A 27,931-nucleotide genomic window follows, 5' to 3' on the forward strand; every position below is an offset into this window, starting at 1 on the left:
TTACTAAAGACTCAGTACACTAAAGCCTTATTTGCTGAAATTCTGTGCACGCACATTCATGTGTTTTCTGGTACCAGGTCTCTAGTGCAGGAGCTATATTTAGAGTACTTTTCAGATTTGTTGAAAACAAAACAAAGTAGCAGTACTTCTGAATATAGGAAAGAAGCTAGGAGTCAACCAAGCATGCTATAACAGTTTTCTTTCAGCTGGAACATGAAGATCTGTCTGCCTGTTTTGGTAGCATAAATTAATGTTAACTAGCCTGGAGTTTTAAGACAGTGAAGTATTCATAAGAAACCTATTTTTGATTCTGAAATCTGTCTTGAAACAGGCCCCAAAGTTCTGAGTACAGATCCTGAATAGTACAGAACTGATCAAGCTTACTTATGTTTGGCATAAGAAAACGTAGGCACTCCATGTTTGAGAAGCTATCAGAACTAAGTAGAAGAAGAAATCCACCATAAGCCTATATAAAGGGAATAATTCCTTGTCTTTGTTTAAATAACAGAATTATCTTTTTTTAAAGAAAACCTTTTCTGTTTTCAGCCTATTTTAAGTTGATGCTTGAGTCTCCTAACTAATAAATAGGACTGAAGTCTAAGATGCTACTTAACAAAGCTTTTAAAAGTAGGAGGTTTTGGCTCTCTTGACCTTACAAAAAGTAGTGTGCTCTTAGTTTCAGTCACTGAGTAACCACCTTGTGAAATCTGATGTAGTAATTAACACCTGTTTTTATAGAAAAGAAACCTTTCTATACCTGTGTGACATGTTTATAGAAATTGATGTATTTAAGCTCCTTATGGAAGAGTTCTCTGAAGACTTCCATCTAAAAGAGTTCACTAACAGGTGGCTGCATGACACTTAAAAAAAATAAATAAAAAAAATTAAAAAAAAGAAGGTCTGTCAGTATAACTGTAATCTGTTCCATCACAGATGTATAACCGTGGTGACATCTAATTATTTAAATGAGAACATACCTCTTCAGTGCACAGAGAACAGAAGTGTTCGTCACTGTATGAGAAGCACACAAAATCTCATTTGTGCAGTAGGTCTTGCTATGTTAAATACCAGCTGCTCACTTTTCTTGTTCTGTAAAAGACATGGTGTATGCTTCGTTCATTCTAAGTATATTAAATGTTTAATTTAATCCTTTCCTATTGTCATTAAAAGACAGACATTCATTTTTTTTGGTCAGCTGAAATACTTCCTGTTTCACTTAAGCAATTAAATAAAATAATTTGAGAAAAGAAATTTGACATCTTAAAATAAAATTTTAGGACTGAGGATTGTAACTTTTCGATTCCCTACAGGACTCAAGATGGTACATGTATAATCTCTCCTTAAAACTGGTATCTTTATTTTAGGTGAATCTGTGTCTGTTATTAAGCACACTGACCCTGTGCCTGATCCTCGTGCTGTAAACCAAGACAAGAAGAACATGCTTTTTTCTGTAAGTTACTTGTTTTGAAATTTGCAAAGGTTTTATAAAATAATACTGAAGCTGATGAACAAAAATGTGCAGAACTTCAGGTCTTCACCTAAAAGCTGTATGACTTCTTTGCTGTGTTCTCCATACGCATCTATGTACATGTCTCCATGTACATCAAACTAAACGAATTAAAAATTAGAAGTAATTTCTAATAAAAGCTGTCCTCAGGGAAAGTGCTTGTTGAAATCAGTTTATATGAGGAGATTTTTATTTTTTTTTCCTTCACAAGAAAGTCTTGAAGGCTGGAGCACACGCACTTTTAAAGTGCTTCTACACTATGTTTCTGAAGTAATAGTTCTTAAGACTGATAGGAATGCCCACACGAATTTTGGTATTGGGTGGCTAAAATGGAGAACTAGCTTTCTATATAGGCATGAAACAGTTTTTTCAAATTTGTTTAAAGGAAGCATTGAATGCATTTCAGATAACAAAGTAACAATTCTCTTATTGTTGGTAGGCTCCTTGAGAAAGAACAGCTAGCTTTTTCTACGTGAAGTATGTTCACACAGGGAGCCCCACAGAACACAGCTGTTACTCATAGTAAATAATATTAAATCTGGCAAAATACAATCCTAATTAAAAAAGAAAGGGAAAACACAGGTAAGATTCCAGTTGAAATACATACTGCTCACTCAGCAGCTGAGTTTGACTATGCTGCTTGTAATAGATCAGTACTGATGCATTTTGAGCCCATTCTGTAAGCAGAAATTCTACGCTGGAGTAGCCTCTTACTGATATTGGGGGAATGTCATTCTCTTCCTCTTCCCATTTTCCCATAGCCTAGCTGAAACACAGTGTGGACTTGTGTAAGGTGGTCTTTGTTAAATTTGGAAAAAAAACCCCAAAACAAACAAAAAACTACCACCAAAACCTGTTTATAGATTGACTACAACTGTTCTCTTCCCTTTTCTTTATTTACATTAGGGTACTAATATTGCTGCTGGTAAAGCTATGGGAGTGGTTATTGCAACAGGAGTAAATACTGAAATTGGCAAAATTCGTGATGAGATGGTGGCTACTGAACAGGAGAGAACCCCGCTGCAACAGAAACTGGATGAGTTTGGAGAGCAGCTCTCTAAAGTAATTTCTCTTATCTGCATCGCTGTGTGGATAATAAACATCGGTCACTTCAATGATCCGGTTCACGGTGGCTCCTGGATTCGAGGTGCTATCTATTACTTTAAAATTGCTGTTGCACTTGCTGTTGCTGCTATTCCTGAGGGTCTGCCTGCTGTCATTACCACCTGCTTGGCTCTTGGAACCCGGAGGATGGCCAAGAAGAACGCTATTGTTAGAAGTCTTCCCTCTGTGGAAACCTTGGGTTGCACCTCAGTTATTTGTTCTGACAAGACTGGTACTCTGACCACAAATCAGATGTCAGTCTGCAGGGTATGTTGAACTAGCTTCTTTTATTTTTCTTTTTCTCCTCAGCCACTCTGTTTGAATAGTTAGCATTACTTGAATTCTTCTGATCGTGAGGCTTTTGGTTCTCATATCATCAAAATCCTGCTTTATTTTCCTAAAATAAGCTTCCACTTTTAATTCAGTTTTCCACTGTGTGGTGTTTAAGGCTTTTATCTCTTCCCTTATTTAGTCATGGCCAAAAATAACTGTACCCATACTTGATGGAAGAGAAAGTTGTTTGCAAGCAGCTTTCCATTGACTTGTCTGTAAGCCATTCAGTCTACTGGTAATTATTTTGTATGCTTTATACCGTTTCAGAAAGGTAGGATAGTTGCACCGTAGAAGCAGGGCGCATGTAAGTGTAAAACACTCACCTCTAATTTAGCAAGATGACAATGGTGGAGAAACTTAGCAATGAGAAAAAAGGTAGAGGATTTGCTCCACTAACTTGGATAGCCTAAGGTATTTTCCTCTAGTGAGTGTCTCCACCTTTATTTGATTGTCTTGTCTTCAATAGCTCTTACTGGTCTGATGTAGATCACTGTATTTTCAATGTCAAATGTTATATGACTAATCTGGCAACTTGGAGGTGCAGTTGACCCTGTCACCAGCATTGCCAGGGTCATCTTCATTATATGGTAGATTTTTAGGTAAGCCTAAGGTATGGGCCCCTCCTCCCTTCCACCCCGGTATTCATTCTAGTGTTGATTAATTTGGGATTTTTATAGCTAGTCACTTAATGCAATGCATGTTCAGTTGCCAGTTCTCTGTGCTTCCCATATACTTGATATTCTGTGTAGGAATTTTATGGAGGAAACATTTAAGTTCTTCTGTTTAATAATTGTAGATATTCAGTGGCATAGCAACTCTAGGACATCAAATGTTCAGAGTCATTACACTGGGTTAGAATTCCAAATGTGTAAATGTTGAGCACTACACACCAGTATTTTTTGGCAAAAGTTTGTAAGCCTTAAGCACTTTATTCTCATGTGATTGATGGCTTTTACTTTCTAATTGGTGGTTGACTTGTTCTACTTCCTTAAGTATTGTAGTATTTATACCTAAGAGACACAAAGCAGCTGCTCATCAGTATTCCAGAGGAGGTTACTTGCAGTAGAGTTGCATAACTGCCCTAGTCTTTGCAGGGATTTTTTCGTCATGCAGATGCCAAAAGCAGTAGGCTTCCTGGTTAACTCATCACTTAAGTTGCGTTTGTTTAAAGGCTCAAAATGCTTTACTCCTTATATGTAGAGGGATAAATGTTTTAGATCTTGTGCAGTACAACTTACTTGGTTCCTAGTTAACCTCTGACAGCTACTGAATAACCTTAATTGCAAGATTTTCCAAAACATAGCAAAATCCTAATACCTGTAAACAATGCGCTTATTCTTGGTTTCACTCTAAGCGGAGAGATTGCTTAGCTTTTTAAGAAGTCTGGTTTACAACAGTAATTCCATTTGTAGTTTTAGTTTTCATGTTAAGTAGTAACTCCTGAGTGTCCAAAGGAACCCTATGCTAAAATGTTTGTTGGACATGATACTGCTTTTAGAGGAGACTTGAGGGATTGTTTTAATGTCTTCTTGTGGTATCTCCCTGTGAGAATGCAATTACTCTGCTTTGTAGGCTTTTACTTTGTCAGCTTGTCTAGCTTTTTGATTTTTAAAATCACTTTGAAGGTTGTAGGGTCTCCAGGCACTGATGCAGATCAACTGCGGAACACCTAATTATTAGGCTGTATTTTGTGAAGATGCTGGCCTAAAACATCAGGCAGCACAATGAGTAAGACATTGGTATGGCAAAATGGCTTATATTAACCAACGGGTACGAAGTTCCATTAAGATACACTATCTATCAGTGAGAAATTATTTTCTTCTCTACCACCACGCCAGCAAATCAAGATAACAATATGATGGCTTCAGGCACTAGGGGTTTTTTTTATCTCCCGTCTTCCCAGATTTGGTTCTGCCTGCAGCTACCCTAGAAGGGAAATAAGCAAAGGAAAGACTGAGATGCAGGTGTCTTATGGAATACAACTGTATCCTTCAAATTGGTATCTTTATTTGAAAATAACGTTTCAGTCGGTGCTAGTAGGGCAGTTGAGCTCTCTGAATGTTTCTAAATTACCAGTGTACTGAATGGCAGAGTGACTTGTAACTGGAAAACCAGGAAAGGAAACACTTAAGCCTAGGGAGAGCTTGGGTATAGTAAGGATTGTCAAGTGGATGCGTGAGTAGTCTTCACAGCTCCAGTTAAGTGTGCATAGTTTGTGTGTGTTTTGACTCTGATATACTTACACCATAATTCAATTTTCAAATGAGATCTGGTAAGCAAAAGTGCTGTTTTCTCTACTTTATGCTTCAGTATGGAAAGCTGTTCAAACATATGTGGGATCGAAGTTCAGAGTATTGTATTTGGTTTTGCCTAGTTCGTTTACTCAACCTGAACCTGCCTTTATACCTGCTTGCTTAAGGCCTGGTTAAATCTCTTGCATTAATTATTGTTCAAAGATAGTAACACTTAGAACTCTCGTTTCAGATGTTTATCCTGGACAGAGTAGAAGGAGATAGCTGTTCTCTGAATGAATTTACTGTAACGGGCTCAACATACGCTCCCATGGGAGAAGTGTAAGTGTTCCGTTGAAGTTAAATATTTGTCTGTTTATGCATTGACAATTACTTTAGGCTTGAAAAATGATGTGTGTGATATTCAATAGTGATTGTTAATGAATGAAAGCTCAACCTGTGACAATGTACACTGAAGGCCTAGGGGGGAAAGTAATTAACAGTAAAAGGAAGTTAAATTCTAGAGAAGTAAACCTTCATGAAACTTACTTAATACAGTCTCCAATATTACAGTGTTCCTTTGATAATCTAAAAATAAATAAGGGCAGTTTGAGAGGATTTATTTTAGTGAAATCTTACTGGACTGAGATTAGCTATCCCAGTGCTTGAAAATAAGGTTTACTTTTTTAGTTTAAAAAAAAAAACCCGCATAAATCTGAACAGGTGAGCCTCTGTTAATGTGTGAACTCAATGTTTCCAATTCCCCTGCCTCAGAGAAGGTAGGATTTTTTTTTCTAAAGCATCTTATGAATATATTGGAGTTAGTTCTTAAATTCTTAAATTTACTGTAAATTCCTGCCCGTGCCCTCAATAGTTTATTGAACTTGGTGCATTTGTACTTGAATAGATGTGTGTGTTTGTCTCAGCCTTTGGTATTTGAGCTGGTGTTAAACCCACTCCCTTAGAAAAGGAATTATATGTTAGGTTTACTTTATCAGTTGCAGGTCTCTACTAGTGGGATGTGTGGTTCATCCTGACAACTTCAGAAATTTTTAGGGTTCCACTACTAGGAGGGCCTCTTCTTACTGGCTTGTTACAGCTCCTTTTACTTGGCCAATCTTCCATGTGTTTTAATCTTATCACTTCAGTTTTACATAGAATTCTATTCTGCAAGTATGAAGTAGAATTAAGATTAAATTATTGTAAACATCTTGACCTTGTGGAGTTTCCCATGCATGCCTCTGACTCCATGCAATCTTAACTGATCTCAGTAGTGATTATCTCGGTTTAATTTTCATAGCAGTTAAGACCATGGTGTTCTCAGCAGCTGGAATTCTTAATTCCCCAATTCTCTTTTGTTTCAAAGCTAATTGCTGTCAAAAGCTTATGCTTTCAGGAGACGGCATTTACTTAGGCAAGGTGACATTCTAGATCTTGTAAAGCATCCAGCTATTATGCTTTAGCTGGTCTCGCAAGAGCTCTAGATAAACAAAATAATAAAATATAGTGTGGTGACAGATGTCGAGTATAATAAGATGGTCATCAATTCATGTTAATGTTCTATTTTTACTTGCCGAAGTTGGGGAAATGTGAACAAGCATGTTAATCGCACTGCATTCACGTACGTAAACAACATTCTGTGAAAGGGAAATGACCACAGAAAGGCTGTAACTGGAGCATAAGGAAACAAATAGCTGAATTCTCAAACCTTTAAGGCTGATTTATTTCTGCATTTATGGACAACTTTTTTTTTTTTTCTTAAATCCATGGCTTTGTGAGGATTTTAAGTAAGGTGACTGTCTTCACCTTGGATTGCAAACTGTCACTGGAAGCAAAGTTTGGGGACCTTAAGAAGCAGTCCAGTCCATGGCACTGCCCCAAAGCAGGACCTGCTCTAGAGATGAGCCATTGCTGACAGATGTTTCCTTATTGTGCTTAACTTCAGATACTGTTGTCTTGCACAGCGGTATGGGCAGCCTACTCTATTTCATAACCACTAAGCGTTTTTGCGATAAATCAATAATTTTTTTCCACTTACTCTCAAAGTATTTGATACATAAATTTCCTCTAAGATGCATTCAGAATATAAAATTACACATACTTCTTACTGAAAAACTAAAATTATGTACTGATTTCCCAGAGATGTTAGGAGGTTGTCAGTTTGGAGTGGGGTTTTTTTTTTCAGGTCTCAGCATGCACAATGTGCATTCTTACTTGCAAACTGAGAACATAAAACTAACAATGATTACTGAGAACTGTGGCAAAAGCTAGTAGATTGCATTTGACCTCCCAAGGAATTCATCTTTAGCTAATCAAAAAGCCCAGAGTTCTAAGGAGAGGGGGACGACGACACCCAAATCAAATAAAAAAAAATATTTATCCAGAACTGACCCCAGCAACTTAGACTCCATATGTACTTGCTATTCTTCAGAAAATGTTGATAAGGAACGTGCAGGGGGGACGAAAAAACCCCTCGTATTACAAGTTATGGATATTCAGATATGCTAGTTGTCTTCAAGTTCAGAACAGGTGAAAAGGGGAAGTATTGGCTGCGATGGAGCAGGCGACAGAGCTGCTGAGAATGTTAAAGAGTTCAGAGTTTAAAGCCACTGCTTATGGCTGTAGAATTATATGTAAAATGAAACTTCAAAAATATGCTTGTGGGTTTTTTTTAAAATGTATTTTGTTGACGTGCTGTATTATACAACATTGGAATTTGTTTGCAGTACTACAAGAAGCTGAACAAAAGCTTACATAATCGTCCATGTCAGAGTCTATGTTATGAATTTTTAGGGAGTAGTGATCCATGTCTTTCTACCACCAGACTTTTTTTCTCCTCCTTGAGGGCTTTAACGAAAGATGTTATATAGGAGTTGTGTTGCTAATTTGGGGGGGGGGGGGGGGGGGAAGTAACAGTATTGAACACTGCCTTCGTTCTTTTATGCTTGCTGTAGAAGTATGCTAATGTTCCAGAAGATGAATTAATTTACTATCTATTTCCAAATGTGAAAGCAATGAAGTTGCTGCTGCTTTGTGATGTCTAAATGGTGCATTACTCTGGGAAAATGTACCTTCCTTCTTTCTAAGGAGTTCAGATATTAATCATTAAGTGTGCATAACTACTAGAAAAGAGTATTTATTTTCTAGTGGATTATATATTGTGAAATGACTTAGCTTTTCATAAGTTTAGGAGGTTCATGTATAGTACAGATTGATTTTTAAGAAATCAAAGAGGCCAGATCTGATTTTATGCCTGCCCAGTGCATGCATTTCATGCATGGCAGTAAATCTGCAGAATATGCAGTAAGACTAAGGAAGCTAAGCTCCTAAGGTACCTGACAATATCCCTCTTCCGTTTGGAACTCCCCTGGAAGTCCTGTGTGTACTCTAATGCTGCTTTCACGTGCCTCTTCACTGAGTTCTTTACTTCTCTTCTACGCTGCTATATGACTGTCACTGGAGGAAATAAGGTTTTGTAATTCGGGTAGTGATTTCATTGATAACCATATCATGCCTTTCATGACCCCTTGATCTAAACTTCAGAACCCGCCTTTACCAAATCTGCTCTTCTCAACAACTTCTGGTTCTGTAGTTCCAAGTCCATAACTAATAAGCATTGTACTAAATGGAAATAGAGTAAAGGGATTTAAAGAAGGGAAAAAGGTGAGATGCTAATACTAAATAACTAACTTAAATCTTCCCCTTTTCTTCCTTTGGAAAGGCATAAAGATGACAAACTTATTAAATGTAGCCAGTATGATGGCCTTGTGGAACTTGCAACGATCTGTGCGCTCTGTAATGATTCCTCTTTGGATTACAATGAAGTAAGTACATATCCTGGAAGAGAGGAGAGTGTGAGAATGAGGACAAATGTTCGTTCTGATCTGTCTATGCTAATACCTTTCAGTGGTAAATCCCTTTCTAGTCAAGGGGGAGAATATTTAGGTCCTCTTAAGTATTAACTCCGGCAATGACTTGTTTGTTGAACACTGAGAAAACTAAAGCCAGGCAGCAAGGGTAATCTGGAACTTGGAGATCACCTGTTGTGTAGAATCCACTGCTACTTTCTTGCTTTGTCTCGCCTCCTTAAGGTTGCTGCATCTCATAATGACGTAAATGCTTGGTGATTAAGTACTGACATCCTTCTCTGCCGGTCTTGAGAGTAAAGGCTTGACATTGCCTACAAATCTCTCTTCAAAGTTGCTTTTTTTAAAATAGTTTTGTATAGTAAGTCTTGTTAAGATTTTCTTTTCCATTGTGAAACTTGAACTTTCGTCTCTGGTAGGTTCCAGGTCAGGTTTAAAGTAAACTCCTGTGGTTTTTTTGTTTGCTTTGTGTTTAACTAAAGGCTAAGGGAGTATATGAAAAAGTTGGTGAAGCCACAGAAACGGCGCTTACCTGTCTGGTTGAAAAGATGAACGTATTTGACACAGACTTGAAAGGACTTTCTAGAATTGAACGTGCAAATGCTTGCAACTCGGTCAGTACTCTTTTATCTGTAATTCACTGGGGAGTGAGTTTTGTAGCATGTGTTATCTAAATGCATTTTTGTCGTTTTGGTTTTTTTTAGGTGATAAAACAACTCATGAAGAAAGAATTCACTCTGGAATTCTCAAGAGACAGAAAGTCTATGTCTGTCTATTGTACACCGAACAAACCAAGCCGCACATCCATGAGTAAGATGTTTGTTAAGGTCAGTTCCCCACTTGAGAAAGTGTAGTTATGGAATGGCTGCAAAGGTGGCACAATACTACAAAACTATGGCACAACTAACTGCAGCTTGAAGATGAAGGAAGGACTTTGTAATTTGAGCAAGTGTTATAATGGAAAGGGTTTTATTAAGCTAACTTTTTTTTCCCCCTCCACAGGGTGCTCCTGAAGGTGTAATTGACAGATGTACGCATGTGCGCGTTGGAAATGCTAAAATACCGTTAACCTCGGGAATTAAGCAGAAAATAATGTCTGTCATTAGAGAATGGGGAACTGGTAGAGACACATTGCGTTGCTTGGCTCTGGCGACCCATGACAATCCACCAAGAAAAGAGGAAATGAATCTTGAGGACTCCTCAAATTTCATTAACTATGAGGTACGTTTAGTAAAATACCCTTTTAAGATTTCTCCCTCTCCCAAACTGGAGAATTGTGACTCCTTTGTTTGATTCTTCCTTGAGGAAGTTAGATCTGAGAATTTTTTTTTCTGGGTATTTTTGGTGTCAGACACAATAGTTATCCACATGCGTGGAGGGAATACTCAGTTCAAGAAGAGACTGTACGTCTCTCTGAAGAAGCTTAAGGGATAAAACTTGGAGTATTCTGTGGTTTATGATACCTGTCACTCCTACTTCATTCCCCCAGCTTAGTTGGGGTTTAAAAGAAAAACACTTCGTGTGTGTTCTTGGTGGCTGTTATACATGCTGCTGCTTGAATAAAAGTGTAAAAAAACCCAAAACACTAGTTAAACAGCCACCTGAAAATTGTATTTTATGTGTGTACATAAGGTCCTTAGGATTATAACACCTTAAACTGTTTTCAGAGACTGACTCTGAAAAATATTCCAAAAATTGCATTGTGGTTTCAGCTGTAATGATTTTCAGTTTGACATTGCTCAACTGCAAGACCTCTTTGGGGATTCTGTGACGAAACATACCTGCTGTTTTGGGCTCCGACAGTCAAGTTCACTTCCCTTCCTCTGTACTATCAGCTGCAAAAGCTCTGTCCATGATTATCATCTTAACTGCTCTGTAATTTTCCAGTGAAATCTGTATCTAGAATTTAGAGGGAGGGAAATGACAACAGTTGCATTAAGTTTTTGGCTTGTGTGCTGAGCTCCTGGCAGTGATTACAAAAAAGAAAGACTTGACTGCTCGCAGGTTGAATTTACAAGGCTGACAACTAGAGCACATTTTAACTAATAAAACGAGTGCATTTGAAGCAAAATATGTTTGGAAAGTGAGGATCCCATTTCAGAGTGTGGTCGTGCTCTGGGAATTCACTGTCCTCCCATATGCTCATCATGTAGATAGTAACATGTACACTGTGATTCCACAAGCACTAAAAATTCTCATTTACCTCCTCTTGTTAACGTGCGTGTAGATTTGTGACCTTTCAGTTCTTCTCTAGGTGTCTGAATTCAGTGTCAGAGCTAAAGTGCTGTGAAGATTTAATGTGGTGAAACAGGTAACCCTTTCAGGAGGGGGGGAAAAAAAAACCCCAAAAAAACGGGATAAGAGCAAGTATATCACGCATAATATACTGGTTCTGGCCAAATGACAGGATAACGTAGGCCTTGGTGTCTTAATTGCTCAATGAATAACTACAGAATGTTGTGGACAGGAGTGGAAACAAATGTCACTGCACTGAGATGTATTTAGCATGCAACCATAATGACTGTTTTGCTTAATGGCAGACGAGAAGTCTAAAGGATCTTGCACTTAAATTTGGTGCTGTCTTGTTTCAGACCAACCTGACCTTCGTCGGCTGTGTGGGTATGCTGGATCCCCCAAGAACTGAAGTAGCTTCATCTATAAAGCTGTGCAAACAAGCTGGTATTAGAGTTATTATGATTACTGGTGATAATAAAGGCACAGCAGTAGCGATCTGCCGTCGCATCGGTATCTTTGTGGAAGATGAAGATGTTTCTACAAAAGCCTTTACTGGTCGTGAATTTGATGAACTCTCACTTGCTGCCCAGAGAGATGCTTGCCACCACGCCCGTTGCTTTGCTCGCGTAGAGCCTTCCCACAAATCTAAAATTGTTGAGTTTCTTCAGTCTTTTGATGAGATTACAGCTATGGTGAGTAATTGAACTTCTACTCGATTTGAAAGGCAGACACTGCGTTTAAACCCAAATTATGCCTTGTCAGACTAATGCCTCATTCTGGAAAACACTTTTTTTCCACGTTTCCCTGAGCTCAAAGCCTCAGAATAGTTCTGCAGTGAAGTGATTTTTTTAAAGATGCAAAACCACACCCTTTCTGGTCCTATATGTAAGTGCCCACCTCTTTTTCTTTTTTTTTTTTTTTCCCCCAACTTTAAATTCTTGGTTTAGACTGGTGATGGTGTCAATGACGCTCCTGCATTGAAGAAAGCAGAAATTGGAATCGCTATGGGTTCTGGTACTGCAGTGGCTAAAACTGCTTCTGAAATGGTTTTAGCAGATGATAATTTCTCAACCATTGTAGCTGCTGTGGAAGAAGGACGTGCAATTTATAACAACATGAAACAGTTCATCCGTTACTTGATCTCCTCCAATGTTGGAGAAGTTGTTTGGTAGGTTTAAAATGTTTTCTGTTTTTTTTCTTTGCACTAGAATAGTGATGATGGAGTCGTCTTTATTAGTTATTTACTTCCAGTATTTCTCATTAAAACCAGAGAAATAGGTTCTCTAGCTAATTGATCATTGCGATTGTGTGGAAGTCTGCATGCTTCTAGCCTAGCCTCTACTGGAGAATTTTAGCGTACCACAAAAGATTTGCATTGCATATAATATTCTAGCTCAGTAGGTGGTTAAATGCTTTACAATTATTTCTATGATTGGAATAATTCTCTAGAATAGGAAAATAAAAACCTTAATCAAACATTACAAGATCTGGTATTTCAGATAACTTAGCCAGAAATATAATTTAGATGTTTGTTTAACCTCAAGTTACAGAAGAATGTGTCTTCTGTGTCTTTGGAAGGAATGGTGACCCAATGCCACAGGATGCATTTCTGGTAACAGAATGTAAATATTGACCTCCTTAACAGTTGCTTATATCAAAGCATACTTTCTCCCAGAGTGGAATATAACATAGCAATTATCTTGCCTTATTTCTTGTAAATCTAAAGCTGTCTTTCATATGGCTCTTGCTGCAGCCCCTGTTTCTGTTCTATTTATTCACACCAGCTTGGAGCCATGAAAGCTACATGCTCATTCAGTTTTTGCAGGGGCTAGCAGTAATCTAGCTAAATGAAGCTTAGTCATTTGAGCTAAAATGCTGTTACGTCTGCAAAAGCGTTAGTGTCTTTTAGAAAGTAGCTTGCAAGCCTTTATGCATGTATGCATATAGTTACCTATATAGACAAGTAGAGTGGGGAAAAAATAAGGCTAAAGCAGAAATTCTTCAATTCCTGGTTACTAACAGAAAGATAATGCTTCAAAACTCATATGCCAGTGGTTAGAAGTGTTTGCTCTTGGATATGTTTTTCGTTTTCAGAACATGAATTATTCAGCTTGTGATATTAAGTGGATAACTCAGTACGAGAGAAAAGAAGGGATGCTACAGGCTTAGCCTTAAGTTTTAAAATTACTTATTTACATGCACAAGAATAAGCTTATAATCGGTGGGGTTTTTTTTATAGTATCTTCTTGACTGCTGCCCTGGGTTTTCCTGAAGCTCTAATTCCTGTCCAACTGCTGTGGGTAAACCTTGTGACGGATGGTCTCCCTGCTACTGCTCTGGGCTTTAATCCTCCTGATCTTGATATCATGAATAAGCCACCACGCAACCCTAAAGAGCCACTGATCAGTGGATGGCTCTTCTTCCGTTATCTAGCTATTGGATGTAAGTAGCAATAGCTTTCTTCTTAAATAAACTTAGGCAGGTTGATTATTTTTTTTGAGATTCGCTTGAAAGTAGTTTGTCTAATCTCCTTGTATGCAGAAATATTGAAAGCTAGCAATCGATGTTCTGTGGAACTGGTATTCTTCCTTTATTTTGTTTTGAGATTCAGACTGTGTTTTGCACCTTTGCAGGCAGTGCTGTGATAGGAACAGTGAAGTTGTGAGTGGGTTTTTTGATTTTCTTCCTATTGGTAGCAACGGAGGCACCAGAAGCCCTAGTTGTATAACATCAGTGTGACCTTCACCACTCCATCTGAATCTTTTGATTTTGACAACTAGGAAACCGTTAGAAATTTTATATACTGACATACTGGATTAGACCTTCAAAATTGTGTGGTAGTGGATGGTATTACAGTCCTTAGAAGAGAGAAGCCCTTCAGGAACAGGTGAATTTAGGGCTGAGTCTGACCTCTGTTCTCAAGAAGCCACCTACTCGCCTCTTCCCACTTGACTCATTCCAGGCTGAAATACTTCTAGCTCAAAGCATTGGGATGGCAGATTTTAGCTTATCCGTGCAGTAACCGTCAGCCTTAGGAAGATGAGCACGTTGTGGCATTGAGATTGAAGAACCAAGACCAGCAATTAGTGAATATGCATCTGCTTTAACTGTTGAGATCATACGTAGAATTACTTCTAAATCTGCGAATGACAACTGTCGTGTATCTGACCTGCTATTCTTGTGCTCAAGTAGAACACAACAGGTTTGCCGGCACGGCTGCAATTGGGGAAAATAAAGGAGTGGCCATTTGTGAAATCAGTGGAGAGAGATTTAAACCTTAAATTACAGCTATAGTACTGTAAAGCTAGAATAAGTATCTACTTGGATACTTAATGCACGCTGTCTTCATGCCAAAAGTTGTGACCTTAATTTTCCTAACTGACTTCATAGATATTAAAGTAAACCTCAGCATTAGTTAATGTGAGTACAGACACACTGGGTTCTGAGAGGTAAAAAGAAAAATTGCAGGTTGATTACTCCGAGTGATACTCTTGTTTGCCTTAAGTTCTAGCTGTCAGCTTCCCTAAGCAGATATTAGTACAGTATTTAATGGTTATTTAAGTTACAACTAGTAGAGCAGATTTCTTGCACAGGAGATGAATTACAGTCTATTTTTTCACGGTACTGGCGGTCTTGAGGTAGAAGTTCAAATGTGGCAAGTGAGGTCTTCTCTTGCATACAGTTCAAAACACTGAAAAAAGCACTTTGTTTTCTTTAAGGTTATGTTGGTGCTGCCACAGTGGGTGCTGCTGCTTGGTGGTTTATTGCTGCTGATGGTGGTCCAAGAGTTACCTTTTATCAGCTGGTATTTGCTCAGTTTAATATCTTTGGGGGGAGAGGGGGGGTATATGCTGCTTTCATACTTGTTACTTGAAATGACTGTAGAAAAACAGTAGGTTACAGAAATTTATGAGAGATGTTTTCAGACTTGTTACTGTAAAACTTGATCATGATTAGTCTTAACGCTAAAGCTCAGAGGTGGGATACCTGAGCTTCTAAACAGTTTGAAGGACTAATTGTTGTCTTGTAGGTAAAAGACTAAAAAGAGATTTTTCTATAGCAGGCAAAAGTTTAAAACCAGTGTTTATGGGAGTCACATAAAGTTTTCTTTTCATAATACTCACTGCTTATTTCACAATTGCCTATTCTACATTTTAAAAGTTAACAAGCTGTGGAAGTGAGTTCACGTTGTTCTGTTCTAGAGCCATTTTCTGCAGTGCAAAGAGGACAATCCAGACTTCTTTGGTGTCGACTGTGGGGTTTTTGAGTCTCCATATCCAATGACAATGGCTCTTTCTGTACTTGTCACCATAGAGATGTGCAATGCTCTCAACAGGTTCGTATATCCAGATAGGAAAGCAAAGCTTCTGCGTAGCTTATCCAAAATCCTACCTTTTATGCAGCTTGTTTCTCAGTGTATAGACAGCTCAACTAATGAAGAATGAGTCATATTTCCTTTCTGAATCCTGGTAGTGCAAACAAAATGACTCTCTTAGGTAACATTTGAGATCTCTTATCATAAGGTATATTTTTAAGTCTGCCAATTCACTCTGGTATTTTACTAAGCATGAGCAACTGAAATATTTTCCATTATTTCTAATCTAAGCTTAATCAATCAGATTATCCCTCCTATGTTGGTATAAAGTGATATCAAGGAGAACTAAAATAAGAATGCTGAAGATATGGAAAATAGTTTTTCCTGCCCTAAGGGAGTGTGGGTTTAGCCAATTAATATTAGATTATAAATGGAAACTGCTAAATAGCACAGTGTCAAGGGTATTTTTCTTCAAATAGCTTAGAGGTCAGTTAATTTAAAAACAAATAAACTTCAAATACAAGCGTACTGCCATAGACCTACATAGTAAGATACTGCTCTACATCTGGTGCTCTGGATCTCAGCTGCTTCTACAGCGTAGCCTAAATGCCGATTGAGTCAGAGGAGCAGAATTAAAGAACAAGCATTAGGAAGGTGCACGTACTCAATGCTCTGTATAGCCAGTCTTTAAGTGAACCTCCGAAGAAGTGGGTGCATTAGGTCCCCAGGCATACAATGGGCTGGGGAGGATTCCGCCTTATGCTGCTGCGGCCGTCTTTCCCTTACCCCTTGTGGAGAGGATGTTGGGGTCTTAGTAAAAAAAGTAGGCTAGATCAGGACTGAGCAGAACACACAAAAGCTTTCAAAAATAAATGTGAGCTGAACTGAGTCTGCTTTGCTAAGCAGACTTACGAGGTAGCTTAAAGTTGCAACATATATATATAAAAAAACCATATATTGGTGTCTTTCTGCCCTTCCTTACTTGGATAATTGTGACTTGCCATGCTGCTTTTCTTTCCAGCTAATCTTCTGGTTTACTGAATTTCCTGCTGGTGTCTTACGTATGCATATGTACCATGTTTCTGTTGCAGTCTATCAGAAAACCAGTCCTTGATGAGGATGCCCCCGTGGGAAAATATCTGGCTGGTGGGCGCTATTTGCTTGTCCATGTCACTCCACTTCCTTATCCTTTATGTGGAACCGCTGCCAGTAAGTGATGTATCTTACACCCATCCCTGAACTTGGAGGTAGAGCCAAAACTTGTCTGGAGTTTAAGGCAAGGGATGGAGGGGGAGAAAAGGTGTAATGCTTGGCTTTTCTTTCAGATTATCTTCCAGATCACACCTTTGAATGTGACGCAATGGCTGATGGTATTGAAAATCTCACTACCTGTCATTCTGCTGGATGAAACACTTAAATATGTGGCCCGTAACTACCTGGAACCTGGTAAAGATAGTGTGCGGCCTGCCACCAAACCATGTTCTTTGTCAGCATGCACCGAAGGAGTTTCCTGGCCGTTTGTGTTCATTACTATGCCCTTGGTTATCTGGCTTTACAGCACAGACACTAACTTTAGTGATATGTTCTGGTCTTGACTGACATGGTGACAAGTTTTACATTCAAAGAAAAAGTTTAACTTAATTTTTTTATTGTTTAGAGCAACTGTCTATTTCTGCTGAATTTTCACATGAACATATTTGCCGGTGATGGAGGTTTCATAATCTAGATTTTGGTTTTTTGCTTTTTCTGACTTCAGTGGGGGCAATATATTCCTCTTTTATACACAGTTAAAGTGTCCATTGACATGTACAGAGAACTAACACTATTTTATGCAAATATTTTTTTGTAGATGAAAAGCATGTACAGTGTTCTGTTCAATAATCTATTCATCATGTAAAAAAAAAAGTAAATTTTTTTTGAGCCAGCGGACACTATCAAACTAAATTGGCAGCAGATTTTAGGGAATGAATGTGTGTTGTCTAAAACTAAAAAAGCATGTAACTGTTTGTCTTCTGCATGATCATCCAAACTTAATTTGTCATAAAGTCAGGTTTTATTCATGAGCAGAACTTTCTGCACTGGGTAGAGAGTACTGCTACCTCGGTCAGGATTTCTTCTCGGTTTTCCTTTATCCTATTCCCTCGCTCTTGGTTCTTGACTGTCCTTGTTTACACCAGTTTCTGTATGAGGAATGCCTAATCTTGCTCGTGCAGAAAATATCATTCCAGGTGCGGCCTGCTGGGGTTCTTCCATACTCTCAACACACATAGGGTTGTTTTTTTTTAAAGATTATTTATTTAAGTGTCTATTGTATTTTATTGTAACAGACCTTATTTTGCCAGTTGCCCATTATGCAGGGATAGGGAGGGCTACTTCTGTCTACTTAAATCTAAAACAAGCCTTTTTAACAAACACAATCTGTTTTAATTCAAAAGAGGGTTTAAGTTGGGTTTTAATACCTTATTTACATGTGTCAATCTCTTTTTCTTTCTTTTTCTTCCCCCCGCCCCTTTTAAGATCAAAACTTATAATGAGACCTGGAAAAATAACTTGCACTGCATAGCTAGAAATTGGATTTCCTACACTTAGGGCACTAATGATCAGTTGTATACATGGAGTTACTCTGCTGGCCTGTTGTTAGCCTGACTTGAAGTAACAAGCTCGTGTGTGTTTTTTGTAAAATCTGTAAATAGCACATGACCAAATTGAACATATTGTATAGAACTATTTTTATTTTAATGTGGCACTAACCACCTTCATTATTACGGTAAATGTTAAAGCATGTTTTCAAATTCAGTCCTGTATCAACAATGTGTAAGTCATTAACAGTCCTAACTGTGGTGTTTTTCTCCAATGCCTTCCAACTTTCATCGACTAAAGTGAGTATTTCTCTTCCATTTCACCATGCCAGTGGTGACTTGCTGTAAAATAGCATATGCTGTATACATGTTGAAGAATAAATAGTAATTTCCTTCATTCCCATGCTGTGTTTTGTCAAACTCTGCTGTGCTACATTATTATCACCACTTTAGGCTCTTGTTTTTGTGGTCTGAAGCTCAAATTACTGATTCCAAAGGCAAAGCACTTGCTTTTGGTTTAGTGTATTTTTAGGGTCTTGTTTTATAGCACCCAGGAGCCTTAGTGCCCCAGGATCTTACAGCGTTTGGTCTTAAGTTTGAGATAAAATTGGACAAATCTGTAACTTAAGACGCTGACAGCTGTTCACATGAATGTTTAGTGTCCCGAACACTCTGGTACTTGTGGTCAGGTGCTGGTTTACTCCAAAGCTTTTTCCTACTCTGAAATAGGGGATGTCCCTCTGAGCTGACCACCCTTCCCTAGGCTCTGCTCTCCGCAGCGCTTAAAGTGCTGGCGCTCCCCTTTGCAAAAACAGCGTGTTGTTTCCAGTGAGTGGAAACGCTTTTTAGAGTGGTCAAATGCAGAGATGAAAGAACACACTCAGCTTAACAGGATAGTCTTTGAAAATTGTACCGGGGTCATTATGTCTCTCTAGAGCAGCAGGTGCTGTGTGATCTTGTGCTGGCTCAGTCCGCTTTAATAACCAAATGCAGACAGCTTTCTGATTCCTCATAGAGGAGAATGATAGTTAAAAGCCATGTTCTGTTGGTGCCAGCTGGAATCCAGTGAGCACAGATAATTCTCTAGGTTTCAAGCTTTCAAATATAGCTGCTAACCCCCAAAAACACAGACCCTATCCGCAGTTCCACTGCGTTGTGAATACTCACTCTTTCCATAGACTTTGACTTGTTTAAGTTGATGCTGAAGTGAGTCAGGTCGGGGAGCTGGACCTGATGATGTAGTAGGTGTCTTGCTGAACTGTCAGCATTTAAATCCCGTTGAATGCCCTCTTCAGTGTGGAAGAACCTGTCTTTGGCAAACTAAGGTTTAGCATACCACTAACCCAATGGCCAGCACCAGCCATTTGCGCTGTCAATAATAAATGAGCAATACGAGACTCGTCCCTCTTTCTTGAAACAGGAAATAGGTAGTTGAGATCAAAATATGTACAAGTACGTTGTTTGTTAGAAACAAATACTAGCAAGTTAGTTCTGTGTGCTCCTAACATAATGGACAAACTTCTGCCAGGGCAGGAATGTGACTGAATCTTTGAACATCGGTTCTGTGTGAACCTCCAGAGCACCACGTTGGTGGGCTTTTTTAGACCGTCTATCTGTCACCACAAATGACGCTGCTTCTTGTCCCATTCCGGTCTATGATGCTAAATAATCTTGCTGTACACCCCCTTTTTCCCTAAGAAGCTGAAGGGGAAAATGACTGTTGATAAGTAGAATTCAGTCTTCAACGACTTCTTTGTTGGATCTCTGTCTCTGTTGAAGATGAATCTCACTGCTTGTGTCATGGATTTCAATGCCGACATCTGAGAGCTCATTCATATCGGATGTCTCGGGACACTCGCATTTAGGGCTTTCTTGTGTTGCTTGGAGTTTGCCTTTGAAAGCTGGATGACTGGCAGGTAAATGGCGTGGTGTTCATCCCTACAGGCTCCCGAGGTTATGGGAACAGTCAGGTTTTGTAAGCTCCGCCTAAAGAGCCCAGGGAATCTTAATACACCCTGGTTTTCTTTTATTTCTCCCAGTCTTGCTGTCCAAGTTTTCCTGTAGAAATGGAGCAAGAGGGTTCTCTATGATCAGTGCTGACTTACCTCAGGTTCAATGGCAGCTGTTGCTATGCTTTTGGTGCTTCTGTTACCGCTACGTGGTAAATACCAGCTTTGTGTGGTCTGCACTGGCCAAATGTTAAGACCTAGCACGAGGTTCCTCCCAGGCAGTGAAGCACCCGCCAGTGACGCACCCTGCCCTGAACCCCCTGTCTGCTGCGAGCGCCCGTGTCATCTTGGAGCTGGGCATCTGCTCTGAACCCTTCTCCAGCTGAGCAGGCCCTGGGAGGCTGCTGGAGCGTGCTCTGGCATTAGAACAGCACAAGGCAGCTGATGGCTTGGGTTCTCCATTACAGAAATACAGGGCAAGGTTAGTAACGCACTGCAAGAAAAAATGTTAACTAATATTATTATCCTTAATTGTGTAGATCCTGCCATTCTTTAGCTATCAGTCCTTTCATCTAGAGAGGCCAAGGAGAGAAGACTTCCCAATTTAGAATAGATTTACTTGACATCATCTCAAAGTTGAAACTCGTGCTTCATTTCTTTGTTCCCAACATATTTCCTCTCCAGCTTCTTCACTGTAGTAGGGTCATCTGGGGATAGAAACAGGTAACTCCTATTTTAATGCATTAGCCCTGTGAATATATAAATGGAAGCACTTATTTAAGCAGAAATAACTCAAAAGTTACCCAGGCTTTATCTCCCACTGCATTTTTAGAAAATAATAACTTTATACTTTTTGTATCCCCTTGCTCTCCTCTCACCGAGCATTTCCATCTCCACTGTGTCTGGATTCCTTAGTCGTGTCCTCACGTACCACTGCTGCTTTTCTAGTGTGAGAGGCCCAGGCTGCCCAGAGAAGCTGTGGCTGCCCCATCCCTGGAGGGGTTCAAGGCCAGGTTGGACGGGGCTTGGAGCAACCTGGGCTGGTGGGAGGTGTCCCTGCCCAGGGCAGGGGGTGCCACTGGGTGGCCTTTAAGATCCCTTCCAATCCGAACCATTCTGTGACTCTGTGTGATCGATGCTACTCTGTGCTAGGAACAGCGGGAAGGGTACCAGCTTATCCTAGGAAACCAGCGGGGTTTGGTATGAGCAGCTCCTCCTGAAGGCAGCGTTCTCTAGCCTGGTCCCAATCCCAGCGACGAGCATGGTCAGGCAGCTGCAGTCAGGCACTGGAGACAGGGGCTTTTTTAATCTTTGTAGTGCCTCGGGCCCTCTCTGCTTTCAAATGTGAGTGATTCAAAGTGCCGTTTGTGAGCTACACAACGAGCTGCTCCTTTTTGCTGGCATCCAAGCAATAAAAATAGTTCATACTTGGTTTCCCAAAGTAGTATTGCAAATAAAGGATGAAAAGAGGCTGCAGGAAAAAAAAATACAGCAATCCGTCAAAATGCTACGAGGCTTATCTTTGTAGGGAGGCCATTTTGGAGAAAGGCTAATGGTTAGAAAATGAGTTTTTAATCTGATGATAAAATGCAGTACAGCAGTCCTCTGTCACGGTTCCCAGAACACAGCCGATGCACAGAACGTACATGGTAAACAGCTTAAAGATGGTTGAATGTGCTGAGATGAAGGGAGGTAAAACTGATACGAAGTTGTCTGTCTCTTGCACCTGTCTTGTTTACTTTTTCGCACTTCTAACCATTAACTGTTTCCCTAATCTCTGCTAATTACATCCTTAATTACATTACTATGCATTTTCAAATCTTAGCAGGAAAGCCTAAATTTTATAGAGTTGAAGCAGCGTTTTGAAGAGCCACCATCAAGTCCTAGGGACTCAGAGTACACTGTTTTTCCCTCCTAGACGCAAGGCTAACCTTACGCTGTATTTTAGGGGTAAAGTACAGTAGTAGCTTTATTACGTTGTACTCTACCCTTTGCCTACGCATTAATCTGTGGAGTTTAATGACTTCTTCAAAGCTTTCCTACTGCTTCCCAGAATAAGCTGCGTAACTTACTTGGAAAAGGGACATTGTTAGGTCACTTGGGGGCCAAACTTGCAATGTAACGCCTTGGCTGGTTAGAAAAGCACCCTGAAAGTTCTGCAAAACCTGAGCTCAGCCGCTGCAGTGTGGAGCTCGAAAGGAAAAGTGACAAGTCAGAGAGACTTGTCTGTTGCCACTAGCCAGGCAGGGAAAGGCAAAAGCTATCTAAACACGTCTTCATTCTTTTCCCTGCAGTCTTCTGTAGGAAGTGCTGGCTTTGCTGATAAAGGGAGCTCTGCTGCGCTCAGAAGAGCTGAGTCATAATCCAGAGGATTCCAGGCTTTAGGAATAAAAAGTAACCTGAGAGTGTCCCTTCGATAGCAGAGCAGCCAGTTATCAAACTTAACATTCTTTCTTCTGTCACTGTTGATCTTAGTCTTGCTTGTATAATGGTACTCGGCATTCATCCTTTCATTAACTGATGCCTTTTCTTTCTTTCCTTTTCAGCAATACTGGAGTAATCGCTTCCTAAACAATTTTGCAGAAATGTAAGGTTGTTTTGTTGCGTGCATGTGTTTTTAGCAACACATCTACCAAAACTTCTGCATGTATCATGTGTAAAGATTCTTTGCTTTCCCTAAAACAAAACTCATTGTGTTCTCTGTGGAAGAAATGTGTGGTACCATTAGGACTTCATTATACAGATGTACAAACGTGCAATATAGCTTACCGAATTGGGAACTCTCTCCAGAGAAGTTTGGTTTCTGTGCTGCATGGAGAAGAGTTTGTTTATCCTTGAACGAGAATCGCGGAGCTGTCAGCCAATTTTCCATATTTCTGTATGTAAAATGTCAGTTTCTAAAATGTACAATATCAAAATAATGCATGCCTTCGGTTGTAGACAAATCTTTCTCTGTATTGTATCATCCGAACATACTACTCTCTAACAGCTTATGTACAATGCTACCCTATTTATAAAATTCATTGACGAGATTACAGATGAATGTTAAACCGTAAGCCTCCAGTTCATAACTTTGGATTTTTTTATCATGTGTGCAAATCAACCTATTTTGCACTGTAATGTAACTTATTTAAATCTAAGGCAGTAAGACAGATGTTGGTGCAATACAAAATATTGTGATGCATTTATCTAAAAAGCAACAACCGACGTAGCCAGTTACCACAGCTGCATGTGTGACCTTTAGAAGTTGTAAATAAGATCGATCGTCTATTTACATGCTGACAGTAAGAAGCATCACACCTAGTTTCATTTGTATCAGGTAAATAAATTTATTCTACAATACATACTTTGCGTGTTATTTTATGCACTTTGTTTTCTGCAGGTACATGCGTACGTACTTCAGCGCGCTCTTACATTAATGCCAGGATGACACTCACTAGCACCAACACCATTGCAATCTTTCCTCCTAGAACTATGCAGATGCCAGCTGCTCCTCCGGCAGCACTGACCTCCTCGCTGGTGTGTGATTTCCTCTCTCCAGGGGCTTTTGTGTGTGTTTAAGGGACACTGTCAACTACTTTGATCACTCAATTTTTTTTTAAAATGCTCCATTGTTTGTAAAATCCCTCTGAGAAACTTAAAATAAACATTTCTTTCCCAACTACTTTTTTTTTTTTTTTTTTGTCCTTTTCTATTTTCTAAATTGCCCCAGCCTGAAGCAGCTGCTGGTCTCCGTCCGTAGGAAGGTTACGCAGCTGCGCAGTAGCCTGCTGGGAGCGCCGTGCTCAGTTACCGCTTATTCTAGGGGCTGTACTTCCACCACCGGCTATTCTGCCGGGAGCCCACGGGGCAAGAGTCTGTGTCAAGCGTTAGGCAAGGCTAAAGCACTCCAAGGGTAAAAGCTGGATTTTCCAACTGTCCTGTAACGCTCTGCTCCAAAGCCCATCAACTAAGTCTTGGCTGGAGTAAGAGGAGGGGGAGCCGCTCTAAACACCCCACTTCAGTAATGTGTTGTGAATTAAGTGTAATGCCTCTTAACCTCCAGCCCCCGATACCAGCGCGCTGCTGCCAAACTGCGTTATCCAAAGGAGGTGCCACGTCTGAGACCCTTCAAACACAACAGCCTGAGGTTTAAAAATACTAGGGTTGAATTCCATCGTCCAGCTGAACTCGAAGGCGGTGGAGGATGCATTAATACGTGGGGCTGAGCTGCTGGTGGCTGCTTCCTACTATGGTAGTGTTGTTCTCACCAAGCCGAGCTCCGCTCCCCGCCGCTGGGCTGAGGCTGTCAGGACCCAGTTCAGCGCGCGCTGTTATCTGCGACTGCAGCTCTTCCCGACCTATTATTTATAGCCGTCTTCAGCACGCACCAGCAGCACTGTCACCAGCAGCACTGTCACCAGCAGCACTGTCACCAGCAGCACTGTCACCAGCAGCACTGTCACCAGCAGGCCCTTCCTGCTGGCTGCACCAGAAGGCCTGTTAGCGCTTCACACAGACACCTGAGCTGAATGATTGAAGTCATTTGTCCAGAACAGAGTAGAAGAAACTGCCCCATTAGCACCTCTTCCCTTGTCATAACCTCTAGCCTTGCTTTAATTAGGAAGCAACCAGGGGAGAAACCAGGCTCGCTGCTGAAGTCCAGTTTCTCAGACCCGCGCCCTCGCTCAGCTGATCTGCTGCCCCTTTTTTCAACTTGCAGAAATACACGGCACCAGCACTGGTCCCAAATGTAGAGATTAGTGATGATGATAAGAAGTCATTATTCAGAAAACAGCTCTCGCTCCGTCTGCATCGCTGCCACGGCGAGTTACATTCCGCGGATGGTTTCAGCATCTCTGCAGTCAGACAGCAGCTCGCTGGTGAGCGAACTAAGACCAAACTCTTCACTTATTTTTAAACATATTTTTTTTAATTATGAACTGCAAGATTAACTCATAACTAGTCATCCAAATAAACTGCAAGCGGCGCTTTGGAGAACAGCCATATGAAGAAAATGTGATGTTTAGTGGGTTGCTAGGTACTTGAGTGCAGGAGTATGTGGTAAGAGATGCTGAGATAAAACAGCTTCATCTTCCCCCTCCTCGTCCTCTCACTGCAAACCCCAGACTCTAAAGCATTCCGTGGATGAGACCACACTGACATCCACAAAGGAAGAAAACAATTCCCCCTAGCTCAAGTTATTAGGCATTAGAGATATACCAAACTCTAAAAACAGAGGACGGAAGCTAGCCCGATTTTTGCATTGAGGTGAATCTGTGTGTGATTAGAAGAACCCGCATCCAGCCCCAGGAGGGTGGGCGAGAAGGGAGAAAAACCTCTGGGGGAGGAGATGGCAAACTGGCTTTGCAACCTCAGCACGGAAAAAGCCACGGGACTACAGAAGAGCGAGCAGCAATCCCCCCTCTGCTCAGGCGGCAGAGCTCTGAGCACCCAAAGCAAACTTGTAAAATATTTCATCCCAACAATTTAACCACGTGGGAGTGCAGAGAAGCCTTCGGACATCAGTTTAGCAGGCTCAGGCTATTTGCCTAATCAGGTCAAGTCCCTGCCCTTTGTTACCTAGGGACAGTGGGAACTGAATCCATAAGGATTGTTCCCTTATAACTGAATCGATAGGGGTTATCCCCTTCCCCCTCCTGGCACAGCTGGCAGGGAACACGCAGTGTGATGGGAACACCTGGACACTTCCATTCCAGTCAGTGCTCTCAGGGCAGTGCCGACTTGCACAGAAGCCAGACACGATTTTGCTGACATCACCAACGTTAAGAGCTAAAGTTCACCAGTCTGGCTCTTCAGGCACGGCAAAGGAAAGGACTTTTCGTCTGATTATACACGTGTAGGTTCGGGAGCCTGAGGAAAGCAGCTGAGAGGCAGGGAGCTTTCAGCGTACGGCGCACAGCCTGAAAGGACGGTGCATGTCCCTGCAGACTTGGTGACTGAGCAGTGGTCAGCCTCCAAAAACCACTTGGTGTGTCCCATTCAGCCTCTCTTTGGGTCAGAAAGGAGACCACAATTAACCAAAACAACGTCCAGAAACAACAACAAATGCCCCAAACCCGATAAGCCCAGGCTGCTACAAACCCCCTGCTACTTAGGCAGGTGGCAGAGTCAGGTTTTCCTACAGAGGCAGGCGAGGAACATTGCTTTGCTGCTGGGCTAAGATAACATCAGCGGCTAACAACAATCAAGCTGCAACCAGCTCACGCCTTCGTAACCAAGTCACGCAGCTCCAGCGCACCCTGATTGCAAAACACCCCAGCGTTTCGGTCTTGCACTTGCTGCTGCCCCGCGTGCAGCGAGGCAGGACAGCCCAGACAGAAATTGTGACTTAAAAGAAGCTTCTCTTGTCGCTGCCCTTCGCCGTGACTCAAGCACGAACGCAGACCTTCAGTTTAGGTACAAGACTGACCTGCAGCAGGCAAACCACGGGCAGGAACGCTCCCACCACCCCTTAACTCATAAAAGGTGTGTCCTTTCCCTTCCTGGAAGAACAACCTCACTGCCCACAGCCGAGCTGACTCGGGGCTGCCATGCCAACAACGATTCATGGTGGAGCTCTTCAGCTTTCCAGGGATTCCTGCCAAATATTCATCATCTCACCATGCTGCGACCAGAAATTCCAGTCCTGTTTTGCAGTGGCCGCTTTGCTGTGAACACAGTTCACCTCTGGCTATAAGTTACGGGTACCAAAATCCTGTACCATTATAAAATCTAAGCCTCTGCTCTGTGGGCACTGTCAGCTTCTCGGGACACCCCACCGAGGGGCTCTATACCTTCAGTGAACTGAGAGCATGAGAACCCAAGGCACGGGCACCCCCCCATGCTCACAAACCAGCCGTCAGGTGTGGGAAACTTCAGCCTCAGCCAGAGAGCATGGACTCACGACGGGCTGCTTTCCAAACCCCACGCTGCTCCTGCCCACCGCTCCCAAACCTCTCCTAGATCAAAAAAAAACCCAGAAGGAAATCGCTATAGCATCGACTCAATCTCCACTTCGTCAAAGGAGGCACACAAACCGCAGGTGGCCTCTCAGAAACCAAGGCCAAGTTTCCAAAGCACCCAGAACCTGCTTTAACAAGTCCTCCGCCTCCCAGAGTTACAGAACCTCCCCGAGCAGCACCGCCGACATTTCTACCCACATCCCAGCATTGTGTCAAACAGATTCTGCAATAAAACAGCAAAAAGCTGTATGTGGCATGCCAAAACAAGCCTGAGGAGTTGAATGCGCATGCTGCACAGCACCAGATCTGCATCAGCACATGTAACTAAACCAGAGCAAGGCATGTGTTGCCGGTGGCTGGCTACCGCAGCGGGGAACCAGGCACTCATTCCCTTAGTTTGGGTTGAAGGACAGAGCAAATAAAAGTGTTGAAGTGAAATTCAAGCACCCAAAATTGAAGTCTGGAATTCCTTTCTCAAGTTGATGCTGGCCCTGGAGCACACAGACTTCCCAGGCTATGCCTCTCTCCTTCTTGGAAACTCATAAAGTTGCTTTTCTGCATCTACTCAGAGCTGCAATGGCAGGACCAGCTCAGCATTTAGCTCTTCCTGACACCTTAATCAAGTTCCACGTGCTCATTAGGGAGGTCTCTACCTAAGACAGAAGGGCTTTTATCCAACAGATGTGTTCTGAAAGAGTAATAACATCCAACCTTTCACAAAATGGAGCTGCTGATGCTCTGATCTTAAAGCCTAATGGGATTAAGAGCTCCCCTCACCAGCTGCATGGCAGGCTTTGAAGTTCGTCACCAAGACACTTCCATCTCCGTGAAGGCCCCACTGGCAGCGTCCCACCAAGCTACTTATTTC

At 41.1% G+C, this 27,931-nt stretch overlaps 1 protein-coding gene across 2 annotated transcripts in view; it reads left to right on the plus strand.

Moving 5' to 3' along the window:
- Positions 1 to 23,465, plus strand: part of ATP2A2 (ATPase sarcoplasmic/endoplasmic reticulum Ca2+ transporting 2) — a 49,082-nt gene extending 25,617 nt beyond the window's left edge. The window contains exons 7-21 of one of the 2 annotated variants that reach the window (XR_010073207.1): positions 1,365 to 1,450; positions 2,414 to 2,878; positions 5,429 to 5,517; positions 8,897 to 8,999; positions 9,524 to 9,655; positions 9,746 to 9,868; positions 10,044 to 10,262; positions 11,633 to 11,968; positions 12,224 to 12,444; positions 13,516 to 13,718; positions 14,996 to 15,081; positions 15,479 to 15,612; positions 16,683 to 16,800; positions 16,917 to 18,470; positions 22,666 to 23,465. Coding sequence is in view for 1 of the 2 variants with exons in the window: in XM_063351537.1 (XP_063207607.1) it covers positions 1,365 to 1,450; positions 2,414 to 2,878; positions 5,429 to 5,517; positions 8,897 to 8,999; positions 9,524 to 9,655; positions 9,746 to 9,868; positions 10,044 to 10,262; positions 11,633 to 11,968; positions 12,224 to 12,444; positions 13,516 to 13,718; positions 14,996 to 15,081; positions 15,479 to 15,612; positions 16,683 to 16,800; positions 16,917 to 17,037; positions 22,666 to 22,679 (2,450 nt within the window). In the remaining variant the exon portion in view is untranslated. The remainder of the gene's footprint in view (positions 1 to 1,364; positions 1,451 to 2,413; positions 2,879 to 5,428; positions 5,518 to 8,896; positions 9,000 to 9,523; positions 9,656 to 9,745; positions 9,869 to 10,043; positions 10,263 to 11,632; positions 11,969 to 12,223; positions 12,445 to 13,515; positions 13,719 to 14,995; positions 15,082 to 15,478; positions 15,613 to 16,682; positions 16,801 to 16,916; positions 18,471 to 22,665) is intronic. The other variant, XM_063351537.1, reaches the window with a different exon arrangement.
- The last annotated feature ends 4,466 nt before the right edge of the window (positions 23,466 to 27,931 follow it).

This window comes from Chroicocephalus ridibundus, chromosome 13 (assembly GCF_963924245.1).
Source record: "Chroicocephalus ridibundus chromosome 13, bChrRid1.1, whole genome shotgun sequence".
Classification (NCBI taxonomy): Eukaryota; Metazoa; Chordata; class Aves; order Charadriiformes; family Laridae; genus Chroicocephalus; species Chroicocephalus ridibundus.